This window comes from Meles meles, chromosome 9 (assembly GCF_922984935.1).
Source record: "Meles meles chromosome 9, mMelMel3.1 paternal haplotype, whole genome shotgun sequence".
NCBI classification, from domain to species: domain Eukaryota; kingdom Metazoa; phylum Chordata; class Mammalia; order Carnivora; family Mustelidae; genus Meles; species Meles meles.
The window spans coordinates 68,559,238-68,584,787 of NC_060074.1; the positions used below are offsets into that span (position 1 = coordinate 68,559,238).

The 25,550-nt window shown below is 35.6% G+C and overlaps 1 protein-coding gene across 11 annotated transcripts in view; it reads left to right on the plus strand.

The window, feature by feature from the left end:
• The window catches only part of DYNC1I2 (dynein cytoplasmic 1 intermediate chain 2), a 57,013-nt gene that overhangs the window by 20,179 nt on the left and 11,284 nt on the right, over nt 1–25,550 (plus strand). For all 11 annotated transcript variants that reach the window (XM_046019144.1, XM_046019146.1, XM_046019154.1 and 8 more), the window contains 9 exons: nt 1,694–1,809; nt 15,938–16,033; nt 16,250–16,412; nt 16,538–16,637; nt 17,317–17,442; nt 18,376–18,522; nt 18,891–19,004; nt 19,307–19,440; nt 20,277–20,421. In XM_046019144.1, coding sequence (XP_045875100.1) covers nt 1,694–1,809; nt 15,938–16,033; nt 16,250–16,412; nt 16,538–16,637; nt 17,317–17,442; nt 18,376–18,522; nt 18,891–19,004; nt 19,307–19,440; nt 20,277–20,421 — 1,141 coding nt within the window. The remainder of the gene's footprint in view (nt 1–1,693; nt 1,810–15,937; nt 16,034–16,249; nt 16,413–16,537; nt 16,638–17,316; nt 17,443–18,375; nt 18,523–18,890; nt 19,005–19,306; nt 19,441–20,276; nt 20,422–25,550) is intronic.

Consider the following 25,550-nt stretch of genomic DNA (forward strand, 5'->3'; position numbering starts at 1 on the left):
AAAACACATTAAAAAATTTATTGTAGCCCATATTTGGGATTTTTTTTTTTAAAGATTTTATTTATTTATTTGACACACAGAGAGAGATCACAAGTAGGCAGAGAGGCAGGCAGAGAGAGAGAGGAGAAAGCAGGCTTCCCGCTGAGCAGAGAGCCTGATGCGGGGCTCGATCCCAGGACCCTGAGATCATGACCTGAGCCAAAGGCAGCGGCTTAACCCACTGAGCCACCCAGGCGCCCTCCACATTTGGGATCTTAAAGAAAACTAACCCATTTAATGTACTAATTTTATTATACTTTTTTGTATAGGATTTTGAAATTTTTTTTTTTTTATGTATTTTTATCCCCAGGGGTACAGGTTTGTGAATCGCCAGGTTTACACACTTCACAGCACTCATGATAGCACATACCCTCCCCAATGTCCATAACCCCCTCCCCCTCTCCCAATCCCACCTCCCCCCAGCAACCCCCAGTTTGTTTTGTGAGATTAAGAGTCATTTATGATTTGTCTCCCTCCCAATCCCATAAATGTTTTATAAGAAAATAGTTATTATTACATAAATGTATATATTTCAGATACCCTGCTTGACATTCTGAAATTACATCAATACTTTTATTAGATATCCTTTTAAGACACTTGTATAATTGAGAACTTCTTGGGGAGCTTGTAAGCATACTGTATTATTTGATTTAGTATTTAGACATCTAATAAATCAAAAGATCCTCAATATATCTAATAAAAGATATCTTTCATTTGATCTGTATTCCTCAGCTACAGTTCTTTTCTTCTATTTGTCAAAAAATGTATTCCCTGTATTTAAGACAGAAGTGACTTTAACAGTTTTCTTGTATTCAGAGTATCTGTTGCTTTAATTCAGAAGTAGAATATCTGCATTGTAGTTTGTCCGTATATGAATCAAGGACAGTACTGACCATGCAGAGATTAGAGATTTAAAAGTTTAAATGTTTCATTTTGAAATCAAAATTGACTGTATAATTCTCAGTTTCTGCAAATTATAAGTGGAAAGAAGCTCTTCAACAGAAACTTATTTTTCATTCTTTTTTTTTTTTTAAAGATTTTATTTATTTATTTGACAGAGATCACAAGTAGGCAGAGAGGCAGGCAGAGAGAGAGGAGGAAGCAGGCTCCCTGCCGAGCAGAGAGCCCAATGTGGGGCTCGATCCCAGGACCCTGGGATCATGACCTGAGCCGAAGGCAGAGGCTTTAACCCACTGAGCCACCCAGGCGCCCCTTATTTTTCATTCTTAAAGCTTAAGTGTCCTAATGGTGAAGGAAACTAAACGTGGTCTGAGATCCATATATCTGCCTCTTCAAAAAAGTTGAATCATATCCCTTCTAAGAACATTTCTCGTAACCAACCATATTTAGTAGTCACTCCGAAATTCCTATCTTCCTACTCTATTATTACCCACACATTTGCTCTAAGAAACTAAATTATTTGCCTTTTTAAAGTGAAAAACAAACATCTTGAATGATTCAGAAATACGTTTGTTTTTTGCTACCTTCTAAATTCTTTTGTTAAAATAAAGCCAATTTACTGTTCATCTGATATTTCTTGAATAAAACAGGGATTTAAATTACAATGTTGGATATACAATGTTTAATTCTTAATTTTCCAAAATAGCATGGTTTGATGTAGTTTAAATGTTTCATTTGTCTTCACTTTATTTAGACGAGGACCTATTAAACTTGGAATGGCTAAAATTACACAAGTTGACTTTCCTCCTCGAGAAATTGTCACGTATACAAAGGAAACTCAGACTCCAGTTATGGCTCAACCCAAAGAAGGTGAGTGAATATCCTTAATTTGGTGATCATTAATTCCCATATTGAATAAATAGATTGTTTTTTCTCTTCCTCTTTTTTTTCTGGCATAATTTCTTAGGGAAACATTTAAAACTAATGCTTTTAGGTTTCTGTATTGATGTTTTTGTTTCTTAGAGTTTTAAACCTTTTTCTTTTAGAAGTTAAAGTATAAACTATGGTTTTTAATTTTGTTAACATAAACTTAAGTTTTTCCCTGGCAATTCACAGACCTGTACCCCTGGGGCTAATAATACATTATATGTTTATTAAAAAACAAAACAACAAAAAAAAACTTGCGTTCTTATTTTTTTAATTTATTTATTTATTTTAAAGATTTTATTTATTTATTCGATGGACAGAGATCACAAGTAAGCAGAGAGGCAGGCAGAGAGACAGGAGGAAGCAGGCTCCCCGCTGAGCAGAGAGCCCGATGCGGGGCTCTATCCCAGGATGCTGGGATCATGACCTGAGCCGAAGGCAGAGGCTTTAACCCACTGAGCCACCCAAGCACCCCAAAACCTTGAGTTTTTAGTCTTCATTTTTTCATTGATATATGATGCTTTAGAATCAAAAAAGCTTAGGAATGTTCTATTTCTCTGTCACTGAGGATAATCCTTTAAAAGAGTGTGTCACACAGTAAATGAAACAATGTAAATTATTTTTTGTAGAGCATATAATATTCTGGTATGCTGTCATTGTTATCTGTATTAATGAACAAATCTAGACCTAATTCTTAAACTTTTGGTTTTATGATCTAAGGGCTCTTATAATGTTGATTTCATATGCAGACTTTAATCTGTGTGTAATAGATGTATATGCAAGCATTATATTGAATTTCGAGTCTTTTGATTCTTTTTTTTATTTTAAAGATTTATTTATTTACTTTAGAGAGAGAGGGAGGGAGCAGGGGTAGAGGGCAGGGGAGAGAGAAGATCCTCAAGCTTTCCCCATTGAGTGCAGAGCCTGATGCAAGGCTCTGTTCCAGGACCCTGATATCATAACCTGAGCTGAGTTGGCCACTTAACAGACTGGGCCACTCAGGCGCCCCAGGAGTCTTTTGATTCTTAAACCAGAAGGAGTTAACATTTTTATACTGGGAACTAATTTTTAAAATCTCATCCGATAGTTAATGATTCAAACATAAAGTAAATATGATAGTTCTTGTTTTTTCCAGTTAGACTAATAAATTTATGTCACACATAAAAGGGATTTATATAATATCCCTAGTATAGGTCCACAGTTTCTTACCTGAAACCTTTGAAGCCACATATGTATTTGAATTCAGAATTCGCCAGATTATAGTAAAGTTACTCATAAAATATATGTACTGTAAGTAAACACTCTAGCAGCATCTTGGGCATTAATATTTTGACAGCAGAAGATATGAATATTCAAACCAAGTAAAATAAATAATGATTATAAATAGCTTTACCTCTGATCATATCAGGGTTTACCACCAAATGAGTTATGGATTTTTAGAGTTGTTGATATTTTGGATGGTGGTCCAAGAATAAATTTTCCTTTTAGCAGTCTGTGCATAAGGAACATTTTTTTCTCTTTGACTAGGAAAACTTACTCCTGTTTAATTGTGGAATATCAGACATTTAAAACCTTGTTTATCAGATATTTAAATTAATTTATTTTTAAAATTTCAGTTTCATTACCATGTTTCTCCATTAAGGAGAATCAAAAGTAATATTCACTTCAGAAAGCCCAGAAAATACAGGTAAACAAAATGGAGAAAAAAAATCTTTGGCGCACCTGGGTGGCTCAGTTGGTTAAGAATCCAACTCTTGATTTTGGCTTAAGTCATGAATTCAGGGTTGTGTGATCAAGCCCCGTGTCCCAGCATGAAGTCTGGTTAAGATTCTCATTCCCTCTCTTTCTGTCCCTCCGCCACCCGCCCCCCCTTAAAAAAAGTTCTTGTGGGGCACCTGGGTGGCTCAGTGGGTTAAAGCCTCTGCCTTCAGCTCAGGTCATGATCTCAGGGTCCTGGGATTGAGCCCTGCATCAAGCTCTCTGGTCAGCGGGGAGCCTGCTTCCCCCCCACTTGCCTGCCTCCCCCCACCCCCCACCTGTGTCTCTGCCTACTTGTGATCTCTCTCTTTGTCAAACAAATAAATAAAATCTTTAAAAAAAAAAAGTTCTTGAAACCTTTAGCTATTACCAAAGAAAATCTTTAAATTTACATGCTTATATGTACCTCAAAAGAAATTAGGATTATACCTGTTTACAATCTATGTACTTTTTTTTTTTTTTAAGATTTTTATTTATTTATTTGTCAGAGAGAGAGAGAGAGCAAGAGCGAGCACAGGCAGACAGAGTGGCAGGCAGAGACAGAGAGGGAAGCAGGCTCCCTGCGGAGCATGGAGCCCGATTTGGGACTCGATCCCAGGACGCTGGGATCATGACCCGAGCTGAAGGAAGCCGCTTAACCAACTGAGCCACCCAGGCGTCCCACAATCTATGTACTTTTTAACAGCTCTCCTTTCCCTGCCCAGTAAGGATGGAAGTGAAATAAATACCTTAAACTTTTCTGTTCACTTTCATCTTGTTCCCCAAAAAGGGTTGACATTGCCATACATACTATTACACTTCAAAAATTTGAGGAAATCAGGGTAATATTTTTATCCAGGTCCTTTTTTTTTTTTTTAATTTGATCATGTGAATGTTCATTTCTGTGGATACATTTTTTTCATTCCTACTGCTCCATTGAATGGTAAAATAGCTTTCACAGGAGAAAAATCCTCATCTTTCTAGAGAAAAAGCCACTGATGGTAATCCTGAGACTTAAGCAATTTAAAAGAAAAAAGGAAAGGTAAAGTATTGAACTAACAGTATGGAGAATACAAATACTGCAGGATTCCATAATTTCTGGAAAATAATATTTTATTAATTTGTATATTCAAGTATTTTTAATGTCTGTCTTTCTGAAGCTACATTAATATATATGTTAACTCAAAACAAGTGAGCAGAATAGCTCAAATGAGGGCACAGTGACTCATTTAAAAAGTATATTAGGCTGGTGCGCCTGGGTGGCTCAGTGGGTTAAAACCTCTGCCCTCGGCTCAGGTCATGATCCCAGCATCCTGGGATCGAGCCCCACATCGGGCTCTCTGCTCAGCGGGGAGCCTGCTTCCTCCTCTCTCTCTCTCTGCCTGCTTCTCTGCCTACTTGTGATCTCTGTCTGTCAAATAAATAAATGAAATCTTAAAAAAAAAAAAAGTATATTAGGCTGGGTTTCTTCATCTAATAATTTGGAGATTTATTTTTAGTTATTCCATCATACTTATGAAATGCATTTTGGATTGTTTGAAATGTAAAGCATTCTGAAGCTATTTTGGGTAATGCCTATCATATATACAGTTTAAGTGAAGAATTCCTTTTTTTTCAATAATTTTTCCTAATTATTAGAGTAGTGTATCATGGAGAATATAGAAAATACAGAGAATGAAACTAGGCCACTGTCTTCTATCATGTACAAAATAAATTCAAAATGGATGAAAGATTTCAATGTAAGACCTGAAACCATAAACCTCCTGGAAGAAAACATAAGCAGTAAGCTCTTTGACATCAGTCTTAACTGCACATAGTTTTTTAGACCAGTTTCCTCAGACTTTGGCACCAAAGGCTAAAATAAATAGATGGGATTACATTAAACTAAAAAGATTTTGTGAAACCATCAACCAAACTAACAGACAACCTGTTGAATGGGAGAAGAACTTGGCAAATCATACACCTGAGAAGGGGTTAATACCTAAAATATATAAAGAACTTAGACAATATAAAAAAAAAAATTTTAAAAATGGGCAGAGGACTTGAATATACATCTTTCCAAAAAAGACCTACAGATGGTCAATAGACGCATGAAGAGATGCTCAACGTCATTAGTCATCAGGGAAATGTAAATCAAAACTAAAGATACTACTTCATACCTGTCAGATTGGGTAGTAGCAAAAAGACAAAAAATAACAAGAGTTGGGGGCGCCTGGGTGGCTCAGCGGGTTAAAGCCTCTGCCTTCAGCTCAGGTCATGATCCCGGGGTGCTGGGATCGAGCCCCGCATCGGGCTCTCTGCTTGGCTGGGAGCCTGCTTCCTCCTCTCTCTCTGCCTGCCTCTCTGCCTACTTGTAATCTCTATCTGTCAAATAAATAAATCTTTAAAAAAAAAAAAAAAAGAATTAAAAAAAAAAATAACAAGAGTTGGTAATGATGTAGTTTTGGAAAAGTGAACCCTTGTACACTGTTGGTGGGAATGTAAATTGGTACAGATACCCTAGAGAAGAGTATTGAGTTTCCTCAAAAAATTAACGATAGAATCACCATACAATCTAGCAATTCCACTTCTAGGTATTTATCTGAAGAAAACGAGGACACGAATTTGAAGATATATATGCACCCCTCTGTTCAATGTAGCATTATTTCCAATAGTCAAAGATATGGAAGCAGCCTGAGTATCCATCAATAGATAAATGGGTAAAGGAGATGGAATATTACTCAGCCATAAAAAGAATGAAATATTGCCATGTGTGACAACATGGATGGATCTAGAGGGTATTATGCTAAGTGAAGTATGTCAGACAGAGAAAGACAAATACTGTGTTTTCACCTAAAAAACAACCAAAAACCCAAACAGAACAGAAAGAAGATTCATAGATACAGTAAACAAACTGTTGGTTGTTACCAGATCGGGGCAGACATTGGGGGTGGGTGAAATAGGTGAAGGGGATTAAGAGGTACAGACTTCCAGTTATAAAATAAATTAGTCATGGGGATATAATGTACAGCATAGGGAATATATTCAGTAATATTATAATTACTTTATATGGTGACAGATGATAGCTAGACATATTGTTAGGGTCATTTTGTTGTGTTTAAAAATACCAAATTGCTATGGTGTATACCTGAAACTAACAGGATATTTGTGACAGTTATACTTCAATTAAAAAATGCAGAAAGGATATAAAGAGGAAATGCCATGATTCCATTGTGTGATAACCACTGTTAATATTTTGTTTCCAGTTTTCTAGGATGTATTTTTTTCTAAAATTCTGTCTGTATATATACACACACATAAATATATATATACACACATATGATTTTATCCTATTTGAAATTTGCATTTTTAATTGCTTATTTTGAGATGTGTGTAAATTTTTAAATGTTAACATGTAACTTATTCCCTTTGAACTAATTTGAGTATTTAGCTGTATAAGACTGGCATTTTTAAAAAATTCTTTTTCCGGGGCACCTGGGTGGCTCAGTTGTTAAGTGTCTACCTTCTACTCAGGTCACGATCCAGGATCCTGGGATCGAGCCCGGCACCGGGCTCCTTGCTTGGTGGGAAGCCTACTTCTCCCTCTCCCACTTCCCCTGCTTTTGTTCCCCTTCTCGCTTTATCTCTCTCTGTCGAATAAATAAAAAAATTTTTTTTAATTCTTTTTCCTGTTTTTATTTTGTAAGTAATTAAAAATTTGAAAGGTCATGACTTGTTAGATAAGCTAATGATCCAGAAGCACAAGATAAACTGTATTCTTTTCCGTTTTAAATTATTTGGGGCAAGACTTTTAGCATCACCAAACTTTTTCTTTGTTGGATTTTCTGTGAGTATAGAGACTGTTTCTTCTTCGTTGCCGTAATGCCTGGTTGAATAGTGCCTGGCATGTGGTAAGAACATGGTGAAGGAATTAATTCAGGAGTATGATTTTGCTTACTTGCATTATTTATTTTCATGCATTTACTCTGGAAGTTACTACCAGGAAATAGGTTATTTTCAGGTGTTAATGCGGTAGTATAATTATTGATGAGTTTGGGTGAAAAGGTTTGATTAGTCTCAGTTCTTGCTTTTAATAGGACTATATCATATTCTAGTCTTTGTTTGCTCTTAGATCCATAAATGAAACTATTATAGATTCTCCTTAAAGCCTTTTTGAGTTCCATGGTGACAAACTGTGTAGATACAGATGTGCTGTTGTTTTGTGTTCTAGGTATCCCTCTGAATGCTTTGAACAAAATTGAACCAGTTAACTTCTTTCAAATATATTATTTTAGCTATTCATTTGTAATGTTCTTCAAATGTTATGTGTAAATTAATAGCTGAAAATTTTAAACACAAAGAGTGTTCACATACCAGGTACAGTGTGAAGCTCTTTACATTATCTCTAATCCTCTCACCAAAACTGTAAGAGTTAAGTATAGGTTTTATTTACACACGAAGAAGGTAAAACTGAAAGAGTTTATCAAGGCTCACAGAGCTAATAGCTAAGATTCTAAACCTTGTCTGATTTTAAGGTGAGCTTTCTCATGCTGCCACTGAAGCATTTTCATGCTTTTATGGTACTAACCTATGATAAAAATTCCAGTTTATAGTGTAATACAGTACAGGCATGGATACAAATGTATAACAGAAATAAAAGTTTTATTAAATAGCATCTCCCTTTCTCTTGTTATACTTCATTTTTTAAATGAAAAATGACCATAGGGGTGCCTGGGTGGCTCAGTGGGTTAAAACCTCTGCCTTCGGCTCAGGTCATGATTCTGGGGTCCTGGGATCAAGCCCCGCATTGGGCTCTCTGCTCAGCAGGGAGCCTGCTTCAACCTCTCTCTCTCTGCCTGCCTCTCTACCTACTTGTAATCTCTGCCTGTCAAATATATAAATAACATCTTTAAAAAAAGAAAAAAATGGGGGCGCCTGGGTGGCTCAGTGGGTTGGGCTGCGGCCTTCGGCTCGGGTCATGATCTCGGCATCCTGGGATCGAGTCCCGCGTCGGGCTCTCTGCTCAGCGGAGAGCCTGCTTCCCTTCCTCTCTCTCTGCCTGCCTCTCGTGATTTCTCTCTGTCAAATAAATAAATAAAATCTTAAAAAAAAAAAAAAAAGAACGAAAAAAAATGACCAGAATGTGCTCAATTTATTGGTTTATTTAGGCCTGTAGTTTGAAGAACACTTTGTTAAAGGATAGTGTGGTTTAATTAACTTTTATTGGTGTATCTGCATCAGGATAATATTTTATAGTAATTGTCTAGAGTAATGAATAAACAGCTTTGATCTTTCATAGTGCTAAATGTAATTTTTCTTATCTTTACTAATTGGAGGTGAAAGAGACAAGATAAGTGAACTCAGCCCTCTTTCTAGTAAGTATGTCTGCGTCAGCACCAGTGCCTTTAAAATTTTTCCTATGTGGACTAGATATTAATTTTCCTATGTGGACTTAGATATTAATTTTTTAAAGGTCCATGTTTATTCATTTGCAACCTAACAAGTATTCTTATTCTACAATTTTATTGAGTATACACTATATATGGAGGCATTAGGTCATCCTTTCTTTTTTTTTTTTAATTTAAGATTTTATTTATTTATTTGTCAGAGAGAGAAAGAGCAGCAGGCAGAGCAAGAAGCAGATGCCCTACTGAGCAGGGAGCCTCATGCAGGACTCGATCCCAGAACTCTGGGATCATGACCTGAGCAGAAAGCAGATGCTCAACCGACTGAGCCACCCAGGCATCCCTACTTTTTTTTTTCTTTTTTTTTTTTTTAAGTTATAGAAGTGAAGGAGAATGAGAAATTTATCCTATGGGGCCATCCTTGGCTTTTGGAACTATTTATAAAAATGAGATCAATTCCTTTCTATATTATTATAATTATTTTTGTGTCTAGGGCTCTTACCATTTTCTTTCCCCAATTTGTGGAAGTTTTAGAAAGAGGGAAAGAAAAAACCTGAAATTAAAGTTTTGTAATGAAAACACTTTGTGCGTAACACTGCTTGCACTTAATCTATTGCTTTAATACAGTGGTTCTCAAACTTAGCCTGGTTGGTTTCCATTTAAGAATTATGTAACAAATTCCAAAACTCACCGTGAGACAAAATTGCTGAAATTACAATTTGAGTGTAGCAGAGGAGTAAATTAAACTTGGGTAGTCAGTGTAATCAGTGCAGGAGTAATATGAGTTACTAAATTGAAGTTAAAAATTGGTCTTAGGCTTAGCTCTTATCTTTCTGCCATTTTTTTTTCAAATGGCTGAATCTATTCTTTTAAAAAGCAGTGGTTTTTATTCTGCCTTGTTTTTCTTTTTCTCCATTCTAGCCATCTTCTTGCTTTCAAGTTTACTCTGTAAGTTGGTAGTACTGTTTCTGAACTGAGGTGCTTTGCGGTCTTAAAGCACCTACTGTGAATGAAATTGACTTAGGAACATGTGACCTTAGTCAATTTTGCTCTCTGCAGGTAAAAAGCTTCTCATGGCGCCCACAGATAAACTCCTGGAAAAGTTACTTTTCTTCCCTTACCTTTTAAAAGTCTTTAACTCTTTTGAAAATGGCATTATTTTTTATCTACCTTTTCGGTATAGATTTTCGTTCTTGCTATTTTTAGACGGATCTTAGATAACATAGGATTTCTTGCTCTTTAAAGATCTATCTAAAGAGCAAGAAGTCCTATGTTATCTAATATTATCAGTTTATTTACACCTGAGGAAAGTGAGGCCTGAAGAAGTTAATTGATGAGCCTCTGGTCATCAATTGTAGGAATTGGTGGGTGACCATAGGGCTCAACCAGAACCTGGTTTTGATTTCCAGTCAAGTGCAGTTCTTAATACTATTCCAATTTTTTTAAATCTGTGTGAAGTTTTACAGTTACTTTTGGTATTGGTTTAGTAGCCAGATACTTCTCCTTAGGAAAATGTCAATTAGTATTTATAATATGTAGAAAAGTATTATATGTAAATAGCCTAAATTTGTTATCGCATGATCTTAACATCTGTCTGTAATCCATGCTTCCCAGATATACTAAATTTGTGGGGCCCCTGGTAAAAATTACCCTTGTCCAAAATTGAATTTTAAAAAATTCTGGAATAAATAAGATGTAATAAATGAATTTCAACCCTCAGGGAATCTCTGAGAATATAAATATAATTGAAAATTAAAGCATGTGTTCTTAATCCTAAAGACTGTTAATCAGCATATCTGAAATTATGGCATCAGAAAAATGTAGTACTTAGGAGATCACAGATATCAAGGTCTATGTCAGTGACGCCAATAGTGTCTAGATAAATCTGAATTTTGTATAAAAAAGACCCAGTTATAATTAAAATTTCACTTCTTTCTTATTTTTTCCCCAGGTTAGCATTAGATCTGTATTCAAAATATTTACTGATTTAAAAACTGCTGTATATTTTCCCTTGGTGAAGATCTAAATTATTAAGAAATCCAGGAGATTTTGCATATCATTTTAGATATTTAAAAATATAAAAGGAATGGATTCCATTGATCCATTCATGAAGCTTTGTTCCAGTATAAGGTTCTCATTATATGATTTTATTTTTATTTTTTTTTAAGATTTTATTTATTTATTTGACAGAGAGAGATCACAAGTAGGCAGAGAGGCAAGCAGGCAGGCAGAGAGAGAGGAGGAGGAAGCAGGCTCCCTGCAGAGCAGAGAGCCCGATGTGGGGCTCCATCCCAGGACCCTGGGATCATGACCCGAGCCGAAGGCAGAGGCTTTAACCCACTGAGCCACCCAGGCGCCCCTCATAATATGATTTTAAAGAGTAAGGTATAAATAGATGAAATTATGGACGACTGGATTGAAATGAAGCGATTCAAAATGATTTTGATCTAGAAAAGAGAGGATTCTTTTGAAAATATTGTAGAAAAACTGTTCGTATCTAACTTACATTTTAAAAACTAATAATTAAATCATTTTTCTCTAATCCCATTTTATGAGAGATTTTGTAAAGTTATTCACAAGTTGAATTTTTGAAAATTAAATCATTTTTATATGCAATATATTTTCTGATTTTTAGAATTTGATATACCATAAATAATAAGGCTACTTTGTAAATTAAGAATACTCTAGGGGCGCCTGGGTGGCTCAGTGGGTTGAAGCCTCTGCCTTCGGCTCAGGTCGTGATCCCAGGGTCCTGGGATCGAGCCCCGCATTGGGCTCTCTGCTCAGTGGGGAGCCTGCTTCCTCCTCTCTCTCTCTCTCTCTCTGCCTGCTTCTCTGCCTACTTGTGATCTCTGTCTGTAAAATGAGTGAATAAAATCTTAAAAAAAAAATTCTAAAAAGAATACTCTACAGGACATTAAACCTATCTTAAAATATGGCACACCAATATAATGAAACTACATAATACATTTATAGACAACAAACATATTTTCTGAACATTAATGCACCAATGAGGGGATTGTTTTTCACTTCATAGTAAGAATTAATCATGATAAGTGATAGATTTAAAAAGTATTAGTGTTTAGTGAGGATTTCCTAGGATGTTGCATATTACCTGTTAAATGTGTTGTAACATTTTAAAATAATTCAAAATGTACTTTGTGGCTTATTCTTAGCTTAGATGTCTCTTAAGTATAATGTGACATACAGATGAGAAAACTTGTTCTGAAGACTCCTTCCTTCAGCTTAACAAAAGCCACCCATTTTACAGATGATTTAACTTTGATTAACCTACTCCGTTGTAACAGATTATTCCGACAACTGGAATTTCATTCTTTGGTGTTATTTCTAGGTGCAGCTTAATTTACAGAGCAGCTTTTCTTTCCATCTCACCAAAATACATCACAATTTTGATGTTAACTCAAAGTAAAAATTCAATGGTTCATTAACCCTAGTCTTAGCATTCATTGACAAGAGATTTGTCATTTTAAAAGTAACTGCTACTTTTATGCATTCTTTACTGCTCAGTTTATAACCTTAGATTCCCTGTCAGAGAAAGCATGGAGTTAACCACTTAGCATATTGCAATGAATATTCATCAATAAATTGATGTGACATGGCAGTCCCATTTTTCAGTCTTCCTGCTCTGTTGCATTCTTTTTCTGTTTTAAATACATTATAGTTTATCAGGTAATAAAGACTAGCTTAGAAAATCTTCAGAATTATGATACTATATTTTTGATCATGTCAGTAGTCCTTTAGCAACTATCATATTAGTTTTTAAAAAGAGAAGTGTATTTGTTCAGAGAAACATTCTCTGATCTGATGTTACTGATGGGCATTTTTACGAAATATTTGATATATATAATTGTTTAAGACCAACTTCATAATAAAAATACGATGTTTTGTAGTTTGTTTGTTTTTTTTAAAGATTTTATTTATTTATTTGACAGAGAGAGATCACAAGTAGGCAGAGAGGCAGGCAGAGAGAGAGGAGGAAGCAGGCTCCCCATGGAGCAGAGAGCCTGATGCGGGGCTTGATCCCAGGACCCTGAGATCATGACCTGAGCCGAAGGCAGCGGCTTAATCCACTGAGCCACCCAGGCACCCCTGTTTTGTAGTTTTTAAGAAGACCAGATGATTTGGGTTTTTGTTCCTTGAAATTTTATTTAGCTTAATCTTTTGACCTGTCATAGTTTTTAAATCAGTTTTTCATCCATGTAGAATGGGAGTTATATACATTAACTCTAAAACAAAATCCTGAAAACATATATCTAAATAGTTGATATTTATTCATTATTCAGCCACAACTAAACCGATCTATGTGGGCAAATAGGCATAGCAAATGCCATGTAAGAGGCAGATATAGATCACTGTCTAGCATACTTCATCTACATTTTAAATTTTAGAAGGAAAAGATGGTCTATAAACAAGATCTTTTCTGTTAAATATGTAGATTATGAGGTCACTTAGCACTAAAGTACTGACCATATGCATTATGACAGGAATTTGACACCTGTCATTGGAAATAGTACTTAGAAGCCGTATAATGCAACAAAGTTGAGGGAGGAAAATACAATGTGGATAGGAGGCTGTAATTTATAATTCACAGTGCTCAAGAATGACCTGTCCAGGGTGTCTCAAAATCCTCTCTTTGATTTTAGGATTTACATACCATAAACCCTGCTAGTAAGCAAAATTGGTTAGGATAACTGATAGTCAGAAAATGGAAATATATATGTTACATATATAATGCATGTATATATATATATATATATACACACACACACTCAAACTTAATTTTTAATTCAAGTAAATACATCATTATTCTAAAAGTCAACTTCTGAGTTAAATGTAATTAAACTGTTTTATTACATTACACCTACAGGTGACTTTATGGTAGGATTTCATCATGTTTGAGCAGCACAGTATAGAATTGTCACCAGTTATACTGTTTTCAGATTAATAATCTGTTGTATATGAGAATTCATCTAAAAGGAGTACTGTCTTTCTGTTTCTCTGTGTGATTATTTTGCCCAAAAAAAAGCTTTCATTTTTTTAAGTAGCACAAAAGCTGTAATTGGCATGCTTTGTAAGGAAGTGTCAATGTGCAAGAGAGTGGCGATCACTAAGAATTCTTTTACGTGTTCTTTCCCCTTTGCACCACCGCCTCCTCAGCGGGGTCACTGAGATCACTAGCTTTTCTTGAAATGGCCATTTTCACTGGCAGGTGCATTATACCCTGTATTTTCAGATTGTTTTTCCATTCTGAATGTTTGGCAGGTTGATTGCTCTGGCTGCATTGACGGAGAAAGGGCTGACAAATGCGGTTGGGCTGGCTGAAAAGACAGTGATTACTGTTTTCCTTTGTGGCTGATTGAGGCCCTTGAAAGGAAAAATTTTAACCTTCACCATTTGGTTCAAAAGTATGAGCATATATTGAAATCATTCGTGCCATTTATCCTAGTTCTGTAAACTTGTCAGAACGTAAAAATCGCTCAATTTCAAGTAATGTAGGATTGGCATACGTCATTATCATTTTGATTAAGTTGGAGGTTGTATCATTGTGTGCATTATACAGTGTCATTTAAAGCTTTCTTTCCTACAGGTACAGTTATATTTTTATTGCTAATACTATAGACTTAGAAAGATTTTCATAGCTCTCCAAACCTAACACTATGTGTGTGGTTTGGCAGCTGGTGTGGCCTACAAGCTGCATTTTGTTTGCAGGGTAAAGGCTTATCTGTAGGCCTCCTGGAGTGTGGGTAATTGCACGGGCTCACCATTGGGGAGAGAGGATTGGAAGCAGCCGAGCAGAAGAATGTTGTGCCATCCCTTTGCCACCTTGTAGCAGGAAGACACAATCCCAGCAGTGCCATCTGGTTGTTGCTATCTAGTCAGCTGGCCTGGCTGCTGGGACCATGACTTGGCAGCTGGTTCCCATCCTTGACCATTCTTTTGTGTACGGAGCATGTATGTGTGCTTTAGATAATTTTGAACATGGGTCGGGGAAATGACTATAAATAACAAGTCCCCTTATTGAATAGGCCCTCATTACTTAAGATGCACTCTGCTGCAGACGCCTGCTGCCATTCCCTTATAGACAAATGACGCATCTGTTCAGGCAATAAAAAGAAGCATTTTCTTCCTAAAAATCTGTCTCAGTACATAGTAAGAGAGAAGGTATGCAGAGGTGTATGTTCTACAACATTTTAAAGTAAGTGATTTTAAGTTAGTTCTTGGTTTGGAGAGGAGATTTAGTAATAAAGTCTTATAAACACTGTATATTATCTCAATATATATTTTTGTTCCAAGTTAAGAAAACATGATTTTAAGTGCTTATTGCCACATCATGCAACAATAGATAATGAGACTTGCATTTAAAATGACAGAATAGAAAATGTGGTCTCATAGCTATTATCTTTAAAATCTGCCTCTCAAATAGCAACCTGAGAGTTAATGTAAGCCGTCTTTATGCCATATGAAGACCCATTAGACACTGATGGTTTCAGATCACAAGTAAGCAGCCAGCTCTGTAGGCTATTTTAGACATTTGATTTTCTTCATTCCACAGCATTAATGTGTCAGCGTGCTGCATAAAACTATGCAGGAGTTGCATGTTGTTCTGTCTGGAATGATAAATGCTTGCAAGCTTTTAGAGATTTCCATGAAGAATTTGTCCTAGTTGCTTATATATCTTATTTCAGTTTATGTACCAAACAAAATTTGGAATGACTGTTAGAGGTACCAAATAGATATGTAAAACACCAAGAAGTTCCACTGATTTCTTTAAAATTGTGTTGATGAAATTCATATTCTTACTTGTTCTGTCTTGTCAGTGGTTTACTTTTGCATTTATGTGTAGTTAGTTGTACACCTTCTGAACTCTTGCTTGAAAGTTCGCTTATTTTCATAAAAGTAACTTTTGTGTTTTTGTTTTTGTTTTTCAGATGAAGAGGAAGAAGATGACGTAGTGACTCCTAAACCACCTATTGAACCTGAAGAAGAGAAAACTGTAAAGAAAGATGAAGAAAATGATAGTAAAGGTACCTTAAAGAATTAACTTACAAAAATTTTGTTGATTCTTATTAAAATTTTTTTTTATTATTTATGTGTTAAAGTAGAATAGAATCCTCTAAATCAAAGAGGTGAATCTGGTTGAAAAAAATATGTGCCATTCATTGATCCAAACTGTGATAGTGAGTTGACATGATTTGACAGACATAAATTAGACTGACTTCAGGAAAATATTTGTTTTCCAGCTCCCCCTCATGAGCTGACTGAAGAAGAAAAGCAACAAATCTTACATTCGGAGGAATTTTTAAGTTTCTTTGACCATTCTACAAGAATTGTAGAGAGAGCGCTTTCTGAGCAGATTAATATCTTCTTTGACTACAGCGGAAGGGATTTGGAAGACAAAGAAGGGTAATGTTTAATGGCTAAAATTATGGCTTCAGCAATGTTACTTTAAGATTACTTAAATAACTTTCCGATCAAGAGTGATAAGTTATAACATCATTCTTTTTTTTGGATTTGGTCTTTTTCTGTAGAGAGATTCAAGCAGGTGCTAAACTGTCATTAAATCGACAATTTTTTGATGAACGTTGGTCAAAGCATCGTGTTGTTAGCTGTTTGGATTGGTCATCTCAGGTAAATTGTAACAAAATTGGCTACTCATTTTTTTTTTTAAGGTTTTTTATTTATTTATTTGACAGACAGAGATCACAAGTAGGCAGAGAGGCAGGAAGAGAGAGAGGGAAGCAGGCTCCCTGCTGAGCAGAGAGCCTGATGCGGGGCTTGATCCCAGGGCCCTGGGATCATGACCTGAGCTGAAGGCAGAAGCTCTAACCCACTGAACCACCCAGGCGCCCCACAGTTACTCATTTTTTAATTAAAATTAATAGGCACTCTTAATTTTGGAAACTTTGTGTAATTAAATCAGTATATATCATTTAGAGTAATAATGGATGATGGTTCTAATGTTATTGTATTCATTTTATATATTTGGAAGAAAGGATTGGAACCATCCTTTAATTTAAACTCAAGATTGAATTTATGCCACAACCAAGGTTCATTAATTTCAGTTGCTCACCATATCCTTTGGTTAAAATTGCAGCGTGTTTTAATTTTAAAACGTTTTAAATAATTAACTACAGTAACTACATCCCAATAATCATAACTCTTATGATACATTTCTTGTGGTGCATTTCTTGGGGAAATGTTCAATATTTATATTTTCAAATAATTTGGTAAAGACCGTTGAGTCACTGAGAATGTGAAACATTTCTTATGCATAGCAATTTTTTCCCTACTTGATTCTTATGAACAGTATCCAGAGCTACTCGTGGCTTCCTATAATAACAATGAAGATGCTCCTCATGAACCTGATGGTGTGGCCCTGGTATGGAATATGAAATACAAAAAAACTACCCCAGAATATGTGTTTCACTGCCAGGTAAGATGGTCTTTTAATAGTCTTCCCTAGGTTTAAGAATTCATTAATGAATTTAAACAAGTACCTTTTTTCTTTTCTTGTCAACATAATGATTTCATTGGATTGGCATTTACTAAACCACCTCATATTTGCAAACAGATGTTAACAGAAAACTGAAGACTTTTCAGTTCAACACAATCTGCCTTTTGTGGCTTTTCTGACATCTCTTATGTTTAATCACACCTAAAGTCCTTTGCATTTGTGATTTTCTGTTATTGTGATTGATTATATAAAAGGAATCTTTTGTAAAATGTCTTTTCTACAGGGAGTTTCTCATGAACTTATATGCTGAATATACAGTTAGACAGTTGGCCCACTGAATTACTTATACATGGCCTGAGGAGTTGGACCTAGATAGTTTTATTTTTTTTATTTTCATTTTTTTTTTTTTGGAACTAGATGGTTTTAAATAGAAACGTATGTTTGAAGAAGGAAACAGATGCAGATTTTTAAAGTGAATTTAGTGGAAGGTTAGAATTTGCAAGCTTTTTCTAGTTGTATAAGTTACAATCTTTTTATTAAAAGAGTCTCATAATTCTGAGAAAAATGCTTAACTGAATCAAAATTAGCTTATACTCTGTTGTCACATTACTGTTAGAGCCAGTTGTCTTTTGATTTAATACTGTAATCAAATGAAATAATTTTTTTACTTTCTTTATAAATGGTTCGAATACATTTATGTAAACATTACATTTGACTTAAGCAAAAACTATTCTAAAGGTATATTTTTACATTATGAAATAAAATGAAATTTTTAAACAAATTACTTTACTTCTTTTTATAACCTTTAATACCTTACACTGAAAGGGAAAATGTTTGCATATAGATTGTTTTTATAACTTATCAGGCTTCTTCCATTTGAACCTTAAATATAAAAATCTTACTTATTTACAGTCAGCTGTGATGTCTGCTACATTTGCAAAATTTCATCCAAATCTGGTTGTTGGTGGTACATATTCAGGCCAAATTGTCCTGTGGGATAACCGTAGCAATAAAAGAACTCCGGTGCAGAGAACTCCGCTGTCAGCTGCTGCACACACAGTAAGTAGTAAAGAGGTTATTTCCATTAGACTTCTGTGCTGGTTGACCATTAAATACTTAGCAGTGTCTGTCAGAATAGTCTCAGAATGTGTTTCCTTTGATGTATGAATTCTTCATCAGTTGGCCACCAAGAATGAAGACCATCTTTTGTTGTTTTTTAGAAATCTGTTTTATTAAAAATTCATCTATCTTCTAAGACAAGCTTTTATTAATCAACAGAATGGCATCAAACTTCACATTAAAAATACCATCAAGATATGAGAGTGTTTTGATGTGAAACAGAATACCTGTGATTATAGTGTAAAAGTGGTTCCATTTTTTTTGGCAAAATAATCCCAGAAAACTTCTTTTAACATCTCTTTCTTTAGCATCCTGTATATTGTGTAAATGTTGTTGGAACACAAAATGCTCACAATCTGATTAGCATATCTACTGATGGAAAAATTTGTTCATGGAGTCTGGACATGCTTTCCCATCCACAGGTAAGTTAAACTTGGAAAACTGAAATTTTGAGACAAATGTTATTTGTTAAGTCCATGTAAATCCCAGCTTATGTTTTTTCATAAATGTTTATAATAGTATTATAACAGCCTATGAGCCTAACCTGTTAGGTATACTTTGTCATGATATACTTTATTTTCAAACCTACTTCATTTAATCAAAGTAAATTTGTATAAGTATTATAATAAAATAATTGTTTATAAACCATTAAAACTGGAACTGTTTCTAAGAAAATTAAAAGTTGCAATTTTATAAAATAATTTCCTTAATTTTTTCTACATAGGATAGCATGGAATTGGTTCATAAACAGTCAAAGGCAGTAGCTGTGACATCTATGTCCTTCCCTGTTGGAGATGTCAACAACTTTGTTGTTGGAAGTGAAGAAGGTTCTGTGTACACAGCATGCCGCCATGGCAGGTAAATCTAAACTGGAATTTGCAATTACTTAAATTTCTCCCTTTAATAGTCTCATTAAAACAAATTGCCCCTTGTTTAAGTAGAAATTTGTCATGGAGCCACTCATTATTTTTTGACAAATTGTATTTGAGTTCAGGTATATAAAGTTAAAACTTAAATACTGTTTCAAATAAAAGGTTACTTTGGATCATGATATGTTCTGGATCTTACAGGTTGTGGTCCGTTATGGTTTTGTATGTATGCAGTTGCAAATATAATATGCGCATGCCACATATTGACCCTTAAAGTTGTAAATAAGATTTTCATTTTGATGTATTTGGACTTTGAGCTTTAGTTCATCCTCCTGATAATTTTGTAGTAATGGCACGTACACATTTTAAATTGACTAGTATTTCTCCTGCTGTTCAATCTGTTTTGAAATTGTCTAGCTGTACCTTATCAATTGCTTCCTTAAAAAAAAAAAAAAAAAAATGGAGTGTCCAGATTTCATCTCAAATACAGATCACCTTCATGTCAAAGCTTTTGATACAAAATTAGTAGCCCGAATTTTTTCTCTTACAGATAGCCTCCCTTTATCTCTATCCATCACCTCAGATTATTGGATTTGTGAGTTGTATTGTCAACACCATGTTTATAGTTCAAAATGTATTTGTTTCAGTAGTGTTATCAAATCTGGATTGAGCAACACTCAACATCAGTTACTCTGATGTGTTATGAGCAGAGTTAGGTTTGTTGAAATTATGTCAAAATCTGATATATATAATCCTTAATAAAATGTATTTATAAGCAGTCTACTTCCAAGAGAGTTCCCTAATATTTTCACTTTTATGAAATAGCAAAGCTGGAATCAGTGAGATGTTTGAGGGACATCAAGGACCAATCACTGGTATCCACTGTCATGCAGCTGTTGGAGCAGTGGACTTCTCACATCTTTTTGTCACTTCGTCATTTGACTGGACAGTAAAACTTTGGACAACTAAGGTATTTAAAAACAGATGTCTGCTCATTTTCTTGGGTTTCTGACACAAGGTGGTGCTCTAATTCTACACAGGAAATACAGCTTTTTTTTTTTTTTTAAGATTTTATTTATTTATTTGACAGAGAGATATCACAACTAGGCAGAGAGGCAGGCAGAGAGAGAGAGGGGGAAGCAGGCTCCCTGCTGAGCAGAGAGCCCGATGCGGGGCTCGATCCCAGGACCCTGAGATCATGACCTAAGCCGAAGGCAGTGGCTTAACTCACTGAGCCACCCAGGCGCCCCAAGACAGAAAGCTTCATAATAGCTTAGAATGATTCACTGACAGACCAAACCTGATAAGAAGTTATACTGAGTGAGTGAGCCACTGGGTGTTGTAGTTTTCACAAAAGTGTGCTGACAAATATGTTAACCTCACACATAACCGAAGACCAGTCTTCTCAGTTCAGGCTTTTCCAGCACAGAACTGTTTACTCTGAATTGAGTAGGGGAAAAAAAGCACACGAGTATCTCTCATAGCACCACTCATAGCTGTGTATAGTCCAGTACAAAAGCCATACATTTGCTCTTGGAAGAGCTTTTAGAGGCTGCAGTGGCTCACAGAGCTGGTGGAAAATGGAGAAAAGGCAGGTAACAGATGTACAATAAGTCCTATACAATAAGGCTATAATAACAAACTTAAATCAGTAAGGAAATATTGTATAAAGGCATATATATTTTTGTTTTATGCAATAAAAAATTTGGTTTGTTTGCCTTTTAATTAGCTTCAGTTATTTGAAAAACCCACTGTGTTATAAAGTGATTCCTGATCGTCCAGCAATTCCAGATAAATGTAACTTTGCCCTGCTCCATTGAAAGTCTCAAGGCCGATCTAAGTAGGGAACGTTACTTCTTGTGATAGGCCTTGTAATTTCGTTTGAGAGCATATTAAATTTTAGAAGCCTTGACTTTTCTGTCTGGTTTTTCTCCAGTATTACATTGTAGTTGGCAAAGCTACATGATCAGAACATCAGATTCTATTTAAACGAAGTTAAATTTTAAGCTATACATTTTCATTTTCATTTTTCACTTATTGTTTCTATTTGCCTTATTCTAAATGTTGACTTTTGAATAGTTTATCATGATACAGAATTTAGAGACTCTATTTATTTCTTCAACTTCTTTGAGGAAACCTAGCGGTCTTTAGAAATGTTCTTTACTGTTATACTGAACCTGTATTTATATATCAAAAGCTGGCCTCAGAAATCTGGAATGGACTTACTGTTCACTTTTTTCTTCATGGTGTCTTTTTTCAATGTAATATGAAGTGAGTTAGAAAACCTTGCCTCTAAAAGCTTGCCTTTTAAATTTGAACATTTTCATGTTTGGCATTAGTGAGCATAAAAATAGGACTTAAGGCTAATGAAGGAAATACATAGAAAAGTGCTTAACACAGTGTCTAACATGTAATAGGCACTTAGCAACGTTCAGTTCCTCTTTCATCGGGTTCTGACAGAACCCTGAATGCATTTAATTAATCATCTGTTTTCTTTCTTGGGTTGTTCTTGAATTTTTGTTTTTTTAAGGAGAGTTTTCAGTGGAAAAAGGTAGAGGAAGAAGATTCTTACAACCACAAGCAAAGAAATGTATAATCTAGCTAGTAAAACCAAAGCAAGGTGTAGAATAGGAGAGATGAAGCCAACTATTTCTGCATAGGCTGCAGGTAGCCACATATAAGTTGCTGTATTTCTTGATGTGCTACACCTTAGTAGTTCTTTATGTAAAAACACAGGAGACATATCTTTGTTAGGTTATTGGCCAGCTTCCTTTTCAGTATTTGGAAAGAATCTTTTATAAATTTGTAGATTTATTTTAATAGGGCTTCAGTTGCCAGTCTTTTAGCTTTAAATTTGAGGCTTCCACCCTTGCATATATTACCAGCAGGACTGGAAAATGAAGAATTCCTCTTCATTGCCTAAATAAGAACAGAACTTATGTCTGTGATAGCAGACTGATTGATGCTTGCTTTTGTGGTACTCACACAGCTGGTTGATTGGTGGTTGGTATTTTTTGTTCTTGTGTTTTGCTGTATTTCACCATAGAACTGCCTTCTGAATAAGAATGACAGCCAGGCATATCTCTTTCTTTGCTAATTGAGCTAGGCATTGCTTCCTTCTGTGAGCTTCATTTATTGATTCAACTGTGATACATATGTCTCCTGCCACACCCACATACACAAGTACATACCTCTCCAATGTTAGTGGTCAAAGGATGAGCCAACATAGAACAGAGTGTTTTTATACATGTTTAAGGGCCCTCTCAAATTTTATCAGAAGAACTGCCTTTTATTCTAACTTCTCTGCACATAAGTAATTCTCTGTGAAAGCTAGAACAGCAACAATCTGCTGAGTAAATATTTTTTTATTTGGTTATATCATGGCTTCCATGTTGGTGGTATTTATTTCCACTCTGCCGAAAAACTTGAGTCTCTGTGCTCTCCAACACAATGGTTATAGGTAATAGGCAAGGTGATTTTTTTTTTTTTTTTTTTGGTCTTTTTTGTGGGTTGTGTGTGTGTGTTTTATGCATGTGTTTTTAAAAAATATTTTATTTATTTATTTGACAGAGAGAGATCACAAGTAGGCAGGGAGACAGGCAGGGAGACAGGCAGAGAGAAGGGGAAGCAGGTTCCCTGCTGAGCAAAGAGCCCCATGCGGGGCTCAATCCCGGGACCCTGGGATCCTGACCTGAGCCAAAGGCAGAGGCTTTAACCCTCTGAGCCACCCAGGCGCCTCTGTGGTTTTTTTTTTGTTGTTGTTGTTTTTTTTTTTTAAGATTTATTGGAGAGAGAGAGAGCGGGGTAGGGGTGGTGGGCAGAAGGAGAAGAGAGAGAATCTCCAGCAGATTTCCTGCTGACCGTGGAGCCTGACACAGGGCTCCATCTCATGACGCTGACATCATGACCTGAGCTGAATCCAAGAGTCAGTGTTTCAACTGAGTGAGGCACCCAGGTGCCCCAGTAGACAAGTTTTTAAATAATCTCTTTAAAAACATTGTTTCAATTCCATTTTAAGCTTTTTTTTTTTTTTTTTCATTTTAAGCTTTTTAAACCAGTATCTTACATTCATGAATTTAACAGACTTTAAATGTTTTTCTTCTCAGTCTCTACTTTTTTTAAGGGTTTTCTGACTCTGGGAATTGAGTCCCCATAAAGTGGAAGGAATGAGTTACTAAAAATTGTTGTATCTTTGTGTCCTTTAATTTTAACAAGTTTTTTTTTTTTTTTAAAGATTTTTTTTATTTATTATTTATTTGACAGAGAGAGATCACAAGCAGGCAGAGAGAGAGGAGGAAGCAGGCTCCCTGCCAAGCAGAGAGCCTGATGTGGGACTCGATCCCAGGACCCTGAGATCATGACCTGAGCCGAAGGCAGCGGCTTAACCCACTGAGCCACCCAAGCGCCCTCTTTGTGTCCTTTAAGATCTGGCTCTTCCCTAATAGCAAAATAAGATTCCTCCTTTTTTCTCCTTTTTAATTAGTCCTCTAAAAAATCCCAGAATTCTCAATTTGACACTGCCTCAAATTTAAAATGATCTACTTCTATAGTCAGCTTCTAATTTTTGCCTAGTCAGGATTTATAATGCAGCAACAGAGTTCTGGGTCATCAAAATTGTTTTCAAGACTTTTAAAAACTCAGTTATTTTTAGTAAAGAGTATAAACAGAGGTAGAGGATTTTCCACATTTTTGTTAAGTTTATACTAACCAAGACATTACTTTTAATATATTTGGAAGACACTATTATCTTTTCAAAATGCCAAATTTGAAAGTCATGACAGAAGTACTTTAGCAGCCCTGAAAAACAGTAGGAAGAATGTGTGAGCAGTGAAACTACTGGAAGGTAAACAGAGGATTCTGTTAAGAACTTGATTAGGGGTAGACCTGGTCAATTAGCTTACTGTTCTACCACATTTAACCATACTTGTTACAAATTACTTTTAAAATATAAGGATTGTTTATTTGGGGCCAAAATATTTCCATGTATGCACAGTGTTTTCTAATGTCAGAACAATGCCTGTCAGAATTATGTTACCATTAAGTGTCAAGGTTAGAATCAATGGGTAATTTCTTAGAGTAGGTAGTTTTCAGACTTAAGTAGTCCATACACACCTTAAATTTTTTTTACAATCTCTGATGTCTTAAATTCTCTTTTATATTTTAACGGCTTCATTATTTAACTCTCAGAGAACACCACCATTTAAAATGAGGTTGAAGAGACATTCCTAATGCTTGGAATAGCAACTGTGCACATATTAGACAAGTTCAAATGAAAAAAATGCTTCAAATTTAGAGTGTTTCTTGGGGAAGGCTGTCTGACCGTTGGGACCCAGTCCTCCATGGTAGTATTTACTATAGTAACCTGCCGCTGGCCAGTGTCCAGCCTGTTATTTCCTAATTCAGAAACTTAATCTTGTCAGTCTACTAGAGTTGATTAGCTAGGGAGTGCTGACTGGAACTAACAGGCTTCCAAGACACTGAGAGGGAGAGGGTCAATTTATTAATTTAATAATGAGAAACAACTGTCAGAAGGCCCAGATACTCATGCTGGCCTGACCAGCTCATTGTTTCTCTGTAGACAACCCACGTGGGAAGCCAAATTATAATCAGAAGATTGCTTGGTGAGCAAGGAATTGGAACAAAGGAAGTTTTCTAATTTGAATGTTTAATGGCATCAAGCAAAGATAGTGTGATTCATTCATTTTCACATGGAGATAGCCTTGCCATGGGTGGTAATTCTTAGAATCCTTTGGCTGAGACTCTCCTGGACAATGTTTGAATTGAGTACTATCTTCTGCTTCTTTGTATTTCCATTACTTTTAATAGACACATTCCTTCTCAAAAAGGTCATATCTCAGTCAAGTTATATAGGAAGATATTTCTGACCTTGGAATTATTTCTTTTTAAAGAGATTCTGTTGGGGCGGCTGGGTGGCTCAGTCAATTAAGCATCTGCCTTTGGCTCAGCTCATGGGATCGAGCCCCACATCTGGCTCCCTGCTCAGTGGAGAACCTGCTTCTCCCTCTCCCTCTTCTCTTCCCTTTGCTTGTGCTCTCTCTGTCCCTCTCTCTCAAATAAATAAAATCTTTTTTAAAAAGA